Raw genomic sequence first — 8,175 nt, forward strand, 5'->3', positions numbered from 1 at the left:
CAACGCGGGCGAGCTACGCGCATGCGCCTGCCGTGGCGGCCGAGGCGGTCGGCCTTCCTGTCACGTGACGGGGCGCCTACAAATCCCGGCGGGCCCTGCGAGGGGGGTGGGGTTTTGCCGTGCCGCTGGGGGGCGCCTGCGCCCGGGTTTGGGCCTTGTCCGGGCCGGGAGCCCTGCCTGGCCGGTGAGGGCCGGGGGGGTGGTGTTGGCGGCGCTCCTGCTTCCTGTGACCAGTCCCAAGTGAAGGCAATACAGCAGCCTGGCCTCCAGCTGGGCCCACCGGTGCCTGGTGGCTTCTGTTTAGGCCCCTGCAGCTCTGGTGAACGTTTTTACTGGAGGAATAACTCTTCACAGAACGGTGCATTGCCAGGGCAAGGGCCTGTCCATGGGAGTGGTTCCCTTCCCTGGCACGCCTGGGCCGGCAGGTCCTGCTTTTGCTTTGGTCCCACATTGCTCCTGGCCCTGCCCAGCTGCTGGCCCCAATGTCTTGGCAGAAGCTGGTTCCTGCGGCAAGGGCAGCCAGCATGCCCCAGGGTGGACGCAGTGAGCCCTGGGCCAGCATGGAGCCTCAGGCTGCAGGTCCGTGTGGGAGTGCTCAGCACAGGGCTTCCGTGCCTAATGCGGCAAGAAATACACCCAACTGTGCAGAAATGTGGCAGGGGACAGGGGTGTTGCAGAAATCTGCCTGGCTTGGGGCTCTGAGCAATTGCAGTAAATAGTTACGGGAACAGCTGAGTTCCCCTGAGCCTCCTTGGCCAATGCGACTGCCCAAGCACTGGCCTCTGCTCCCAGACAGACACTGCCTGGTGGTTATTTGTTTATTTGGGTATGTGTCTATTCTAGCCACGTCCCTGAGCAAGTGCTGGTTGCTGACTCTTGCTTAAGGGTGGCTCCAGCTGGGGCAGTGCAATGGTGGCTGTGGGCTGGGTGGGAGGATGTCCTCTGGAAGTGGAGGAAGCTGGTAGCAGGACCCCCCCACCCCCCGCCCTGGCTGCTTAGGAATCCAGCAGCTGGGTGATTGCTTGCTGTCAGCGCCAAGCAGCAGTGCTGGGAGCGTGGGGGCTGGCCGGGCTCTCACCAGCTGCGGCCAACCTGCTGGCATTGCCTTACATGGCTACGTCCCTGCAACAGCGCAGCCTGTACTCACTCGGCTGCTGGCGGGCTGCAAGCCCCTAGGCCTGATACCAGCTCCTGGCATGGTCAATCCAAGCTGGCGAACTGCCAGCATCGCCTCCATCCCTGGCAGGAGCAGGACATGGTGCCGGCAAGATAATGAGGTGGCCTGCAAGCACCAGCTCCCCTCCTGCTCCCAGTCCCATCCCAGCACTGGCAGGCAAATGGCCATCTCCATGCACATGTTGCCCCCTGTGCATCTCCCAGCCCGAGAGCTATGGCCAGGGGAGGGCAAAGGTGGGGACAGTGGAGACGCCACAGCACACAGTGCACAACGCCACGTTTGCCACACTGGAGGTGGGTGTGAGCTCCCCGATCCCGGTGGCCACCAGGGTCATCCACGTGGAGGTGCAGGTCTCCGTTTGGGCTGCCTGGTGCTAAGCCCGTCCCTGGCTGTCACTGTGCCACTTGTCTCATGGGAGCGGCCGTGTGAGAAAGCCATGGAGCGCATGTTGTGGTGTGCCCAGGGGCTGCACGTGCTGCTTCAGGTCATGCCGTGCTGGCCTTTGCCGGCTGGGGAGTCACCTGGCCAGGCCTCAGGACACGCGCCAGGTCTGGTCCCAGCCTTGCCAGCATGCTCATGCCGCACCCACCACCCAGCCTCACATTGTGTCCCCAGGCTGCAAGCGTGGGACTTGGGCAGCACAGCCAGGAGGACCAGCAGCCTCGGCCGCCAGCACTGGGAGCGTGACCATGGCTTCCATGGCTGTCCCCGTGAGCTGGTGGCCACTGCAGGTACCGTGTCCCTGGCCACCAGGTGGGTCCCTGGCAGCGTCCCACGGTGCCAAGCTGGCCAGGCAGCAGGGAGCATGCATGGGACCCATGCTGGCGCCAGGCTCCGTGGCCCTTGTTAAAACACAAAACGAAGGCCTTCCTCTCGTCACCCCGGGCCCCAGCTCCAGGACAGGAGCAGTGACTGGGACCCCTCTACGCCCCAGCCCCAAGCAGAGGCTTGAGCCCCGCCGCAGGCAGCCCCACTGCAGCCGCGGCCACCGCGGGAGCTGGTTTGGCGGCACGGGGCAGCTCTGCCGGTTCCCTCGCAGCTGTTCCCGTGCCCAGAGGTGTCGGGGCTGGTGGGAACCGCCACACCGCGACCGGCCGCCGCTGCGGAGCCAGGGCCCGGCCAGGACCCGCCGCCCTCGATGCAGACCCCGGCGCACGGCCCCCCGCGCCGGCTCTGGCTGCTCGTTCTCCCGGTGCCTCCCGGGGCAGGGGGAAGCGCGGCCCCGGCCCGCCCCGCCCCGCCGCGCCCATCGCCCGTGGCCTCGGAGTGCCGGGCCGCGCTCGCCGAGGGAAGTGGGTCCCTGCCGTGCCGTGCCGTGCAGCTCGGGGCCGTGCCGTGCCGTGCCGTGCTGCTCGGTCCCGAGCCGTGCCGTGCCCTGCCGTGCCGCGCGGTGCCGTGCTGTGCCGTGCAGCTCGGTGCCGCGCCGTGCCGCGCCGTGCCATGCCGCGCCGACCCGCGCCCCCGGCCCGAGGAGCGGCCGTGCCGGGGCTCCGGGCCGCCGCCGTGCTGCTGTGCGCGGCGCTGAGCACCGGGCCGGGCCGGGCCGAGCCCTCCCCCTTCCTCTCCCCCACCCCGTTCCCCTTCCAGGACCCAGCGCTGCCCTGGCACCGCCGCCTCGACGACCTGCTGGGCCGGCTGAGCCCCGCCGAGCTGGTGCTGCAGGTGAGAACAAGGCGGGGCCAGCCCCGGAACCCCCCCGGACACCCCCTGGGACACCCTCGGGATCCCCCCAGGACCTCCTGACATCCCCCCGTGCTCAGCACCGCCTGCCTGCAGGTGGCAAGGGGGGGTGCGATGGGGAATGGCCCCGCGCCCCCCATCCCACGGCTGGGCATCGCACCCTACAACTGGAACACGGAGTGTCTGCGGGGCGACGCCGAGGCACCCGGCTGGGCCACAGCTTTCCCCCAGGCGCTGGGGCTCGCCGCCGCCTTCAGGTACCAGCACCAGGGTACCCAGCAATCCAGCCGGGATGGGGCGCCCGGGGATGTGGGACATGACCTGCCACCCCCCAACACCCCCGTGCTCTCCCCACAGCCCTGAGCTCATCTACCGCGTGGCCAACGCCACTGCCACCGAGGTGAGAGCCAAGCACAATGTCTTTGCTGCCACTGGCCGCTACGGTGACCACACAGGGCTCAGCTGCTTCAGCCCCGTCCTGAACATCATGAGGCACCCGCTGTGGGGCAGGAACCAGGTGCCAGCACGGAGGGGTGACCCCAGGCTGGGATCAGGCCACACAGGATTGTGGCTGACTGGTCCGCAGGGTCGCTGCGGGTCCCAGCAGTGACCCACTTGTCCCTTGGCCAGGAGACCTATGGGGAGGACCCATTCCTGAGCGGGGAGCTGGCCCGCAGCTTTGTGCAGGGTCTGCAGGGCCAGCACCCCCGCTACATCAAGGCCAGTGCCGGCTGCAAGCACTTCAGCGTGCACGGTGGCCCTGAGAACATCCCCGTCTCCAGGCTCAGCTTCGATGCCAAGGTGAGCGCAGTGGGGCCAGGGGCCAGCTGGCAGCCCCTCAGGCACTGACCCCTCTCTCCCATGGCGCTTGCAGGTGCTGGAGCGGGACTGGCGCACCACCTTCCTGCCCCAGTTCCAGGCGTGCGTGCGTGCTGGCTCCTACAGCTTCATGTGCAGCTACAACAGGTACCGAGCGCGGTGGGGGCTGCACGGCCTGGGCTGCCTGCAGGGTGGCCGGTGCCCAGCTGTCCAGGCTGCCCCATCCCCTCTCCGGCAGGATCAATGGCATTCCCGCCTGTGCCAACAAGAAGCTGCTGACAGATATCCTACGTGGCGAGTGGGGGTTCGAGGGCTACGTGGTGAGCGACGAGGGGGCCCTGGAGCTCATCATGCTGGGGCACCACTACACGCGCACCTTCCTGGAGACGGCAGTCGGTGAGCTTGTGGGAGGGGTGTGGGGTCCCTGGGCATCACGCAGCCATGATGGGCCACTCTCACCGGTATGGCAGCCTCAATGAACGCCGGCTGCAACCTGGAGCTCTCTTACGGCATGAGGAACAACGTCTTCATGCACATCCCCCAGGCTCTGGCCATGGGCAACATCACGCTGCAGGTCAGCCGGAGTGAGCGGGGCTGGGGGCGTGGGCAGGGAGCCGGGGCTGCCCCTGCCAAGCACAGCCAAGGTTTTGGTACTGGGGTCTTTGCAGATGCTGCGTGACCGGGTCCGGCCCCTCTTCTACACACGTATGCGGCTGGGGGAGTTCGACCCCCCAGCCATGAACCCCTACAGCACCCTGGACCTGAGCGTTGTGCAGAGCCCTGAGCATCGCAACCTCTCTCTGGAAGCTGCCGTCAAGAGCTTTGTGCTGCTGAAGAACGTGCGGGGGACGCTGCCCCTCCGGGCCCGGGATCTGCCCGGCAAGCGCCTCGCGGTGAGCACCGTGCACGGGGGTGAGCAGGGGGACATGGTGACCCAGAGGCTGCTGGCTCTGTACCCTGGGCACACAGGTGTCCCCTCCTTTGGAGATGCACAGGCTGCGTGGCACAGGGCTGCCGGAGCCCACCCTCACCCCTCTGCCCTCTGCAGGTGGTGGGTCCCTTCGCCGACAACACCCGGGTGCTGTTCGGGGACTACGCACCGGTGCCGGAGCCACGGTACATCTACACTCCCCGGTGAGACAGCGCGGTGCCGCCGTACATCCCCTGTCCTGGGCACTGCCTGGGGCTGCTGCTGGAGCTGCTCAGCCCTTTGCTTGGGGGCTGGGGCAAGGGGGGAATTCCCAAGGTGCCCCAACCCTGGGGCACAGCAGCCCCCCTGCCCTCTGCTCTTCCCTGGCGCAGGAGGGGGTTAGAGATGCTGCCGGCCAACGTCAGCTTTGCAGCGGGCTGCCGTGAGCCGCAGTGCCAGCAGTACTCGCAGGCAGAGGTGGTGGAGGTGGCAAGGGCAGCCGATGTGGTGGTGGTCTGCTTGGGGACAGGTAAGTGGGAGCGAGGAGGGTGCCGGGTGGGCACTGCCTGGGGAAGAGGAGTGCCCCAGTGCTGGGGTGGCACTGGGAGAGGATTGGGTCCCCATCGGCCCCCAGGGTGGTTGGTGCCCCATCCGCAGTGCCCCAGGCAGGGTCTTAGGGGCTGTCCCTTGGTGTCCCCATGCAGGGATAGATCTGGAGACAGAGGCAAAGGACCGGAGGGACCTGTCCCTGCCGGGCCACCAGCTGGAGCTGCTGCAGGACATCGTGCAGGCAGGTAGGGGCTCTGCAGGGCTTGGTTCCCACGGGGGCAGCATGCTGGTGCCTGGGGACTGACCCGTGTCCTGGGGGTCAGGGCCAGCCCATGGGAGCTGGGGTACAGGGAGGGGGTGCACAACCCCCCCAGGGTGTTCCACATCCACAGGGCACCCCAGAGCCATCCAAGCGGCACCAACGCAGGGCTCTTGGTGACGGCTGTCTCGTTGCAGCCGCCGGGCGCCCCGTCATCCTGCTGCTGTTCAACGCGGGGCCCCTGGACGTGAGCTGGGCGCAGGCGCATGAGGGCGTGGGGGCCATCCTGGCGTGCTTCTTCCCCGCCCAGGCCACCGGCCTAGCCATTGCCAGGGTCCTGCTGGGTGAGGCAGGGGCCACCCCGGCCGGCAGGCTGCCAGCCACGTGGCCCGCAGGCATGCACCAGGTAAGGCAAGGGCAGGCAGCAGCACCCATAGCCCTGCCCTGCCTCCATGGCTGGGGGAGCCGTGGGATGCAGGGCTGATGCTTGGCTGTGCTGCCCAGCCCTGCCCTGCATCCCACAGGTGCCACCCATGGAGAACTACACCATGGAGGGGCGGACGTACCGGTACTACGGGCAGGAGGCCCCACTCTACCCCTTCGGGTACGGGCTGTCCTACACCACCTTCCGCTACCAGGACCTGGTGCTGAGTCCCCCAGTGCTGCCCATCTGTGCCAATCTCACTGTGTCTGTGGTGCTGGGGAATGTGGGGCAGCAGGACGGCGAGGAGGTGAGCGCAGCTGCTCCATGGGTATGGATGTGGCTGGGGTCCCCCCTGCCAGGGGTGCAGCCGCAGGGTCTCGTTGGCACTGACTCCTGTCCCTCCTGGCAGGTGGTGCAGCTGTACCTGCGGTGGGAGCAGTCATCCGTGCCGGTGCCCCGCTGGCAGCTGGTGGCTTTCCGCCGTGTGCCTGTGCTGGCTGGCCGGGAGACCAAGCTGTCCTTCCAAGTGGCGGCCGAGCAGCGTGCCGTCTGGGCACAGGACTGGCGCCTCGAGCCTGGCACCTTCACCCTCTTTGCTGGTGGGCAGCAGCCGGGCCAGCAGACACGGGTGCCTTCGGAGGTGCTGAGCGCACAGTTCACTGTCACCGGCGCAGCCCGGCCCCTGCGCGGGTGCTAACGATGGGGGCGGTTGTGGAGCCATGGGGTGCTGGTGGAGGGGAGGGGCACGTGGCGTCCCACGTGCCGTGGGGAGCACAGTTGTCTGCCTTGCAATAAAGTGCTGGATGCTGCTTTGTGGTGGCTGCATGGGGCCCCCGTCCTGTCACCCCAGGCGCAGGGCTGGCTGCCTCCCCACAGCAGGACGGCAGTGCCCTCGCCCTGCCTTGTACTTTCACCCTCCTCCCCGTTCCTGTCCCACCCCGGGGTGCTGCTGCAGCCCCACACCCTGCCCATGCCCCACGCCGGCCGAGGGGCAGCAACCACCTGGGCCCTGGTGTGCCCCAGCCGGTGCATGCCTGTGCCTCCCGCTCTATTTATAGCCACCGGGGCTGCTCCAGCGCATTCCCTGTGCTGGGCGGGCAGGGAACCGGCAGCGCTGCCTTCATCCCCAGCCTGGGGGGCTCAGTGGGCCAGGGGCTGGCCCCTCTCCTGCCCAGGCAGGATCTGTCCCCAGGAGGGTGGCAGCCGTGTGGCCAGCTGGCAGGGCCAGCGCGGCGAGGAACAGGCAGGATGCCGGCAGCGGTATGGGCAGAGATGCAGCCAAGCCCCGCGCTGGCCAGGGGGATGGATCCAGCCCTGCAGCCGCTTGGGTGCTGCGGGGCCGGGGTGGGACGGGGGTCCAGCAACAATGCTGGTGGGGAGCGCAGGTAGCCAGAGCCAGGCAGGAGCTCCTCGGGACAGCGTTGGAGCGCTGGGATCTCCTTCAGCCCTGTGGCTGGAGGCCAAGGTGGGGCCGTCCGGGAGCACATGGGGCTGCCCAGATCTGACATCATGACATCAGGACACTAATTACAGATGCGGCCTGGGGTAATTACAGAGCGGGTAAGAGCTGCAGCAGGGCAGGGCAGGGCAGGGCTCAGCCCATCGCTGGCCCATTTATCACCTGCACCCACGGGGGATTGTCCTGCAGCAGTGGGGCTTTGTGGCTGGCTGTGATGCTGGCCCCATGGCAAGATGCTCAGGGCCGGCAGCTGCCGCAGCACACTGCCAGCAACAAGCTGGTGCCCCACGCCCCCACTCTGGGGACAGACCCTCGCCCCTATGTTCCCGCTGGGTCACTGCCCCATGCCTAGTGGGGGTCAGCAGGAGTATTTTGAGGGCAGGTGTTCAGATCAGCCCTTGTGGCCCCGAAACTGCCCTGTGCAGAGCAGCAGGGTGGGAGCAGCTTGGGGTGGGGACAATGTCCTGGGGCTGGAGGAGGGAGGTGTGGGGCAGAGGGGTGAGGAGCAGGTGGGATGGGGTGTCCCGTGCGGTACTTTGCCCGGAGATGCTGGCACGGTTTGTTTGCTGTCCTCATTCCTGTTTGCACCCAGTCTCCCGCAGCGTCAGCTCCCGCTGGCAGGGCAGTGGCCAAGCCATGGCTGTAAACGCCCTTTGATTTTGGGGTGCTTGGCACCCCAACAGCTCCCCGCAGGCAGCGTCAGGGCAAAGTGCTGGGCACACTGTAGGTGCTAGAGGCATGGCCAGGCCCTAGCCCACCGGGTGCAGCCCCCTCCCCAGGCCGGTCCCAGGCTGAGGAGCACAGGGAGCTCTGGGGCATGCAGCTGCTGGGCGGCATGCTTGTCATGAGCTCATTGAATTTTCCATCTGCACAGGGAGGGCGGCTGTTCCCGGCACTG

General features: G+C 67.7%; 1 protein-coding gene across 1 annotated transcript; it reads left to right on the forward strand.

Annotated features, from left to right (window-relative positions):
* The first annotated feature begins 123 nt into the window (after window positions 1–123).
* Window positions 124–6,700, forward strand: LOC308061648 (uncharacterized protein). Its single transcript, XM_080381933.1, has 14 exons — window positions 124–2,839; window positions 2,954–3,114; window positions 3,215–3,374; window positions 3,488–3,658; window positions 3,732–3,823; window positions 3,915–4,072; window positions 4,147–4,250; window positions 4,345–4,569; window positions 4,725–4,810; window positions 4,979–5,115; window positions 5,291–5,380; window positions 5,592–5,800; window positions 5,919–6,125; window positions 6,228–6,700. The coding sequence occupies exons 1-14, from the start codon at window positions 2,618–2,620 to the stop codon at window positions 6,513–6,515; spliced, it is 2,310 nt and encodes a 769-aa protein (XP_080238059.1). The 5' UTR covers window positions 124–2,617; the 3' UTR covers window positions 6,516–6,700.
* Window positions 6,701–8,175: the final 1,475 nt, after the last annotated feature.

This window comes from Falco punctatus, assembly GCF_963210335.1.
Source record: "Falco punctatus genome assembly, chromosome: 3".
Classification (NCBI taxonomy): domain Eukaryota; kingdom Metazoa; phylum Chordata; class Aves; order Falconiformes; family Falconidae; genus Falco; species Falco punctatus.

What these genes read in the sequence shown, in the direction of transcription:
- LOC308061648 (XM_080381933.1), top strand. Translation starts at nt 2,618, where the DNA reads ATGCCGCGCCGACCCGCGCCCCCGGCCCGAGGAGCGGCCGTGCCGGGG. An exon ending in CGGTACATCTACACTCCCCG is followed by an intron (nt 4,811 to 4,978) that starts GTGAGACAGCGC and finishes TCCCTGGCGCAG; the next exon opens with GAGGGGGTTAGAGATGCTGC. An exon ending in GGCCCGCAGGCATGCACCAG is followed by an intron (nt 5,801 to 5,918) that starts GTAAGGCAAGGG and finishes TGCATCCCACAG; the next exon opens with GTGCCACCCATGGAGAACTA.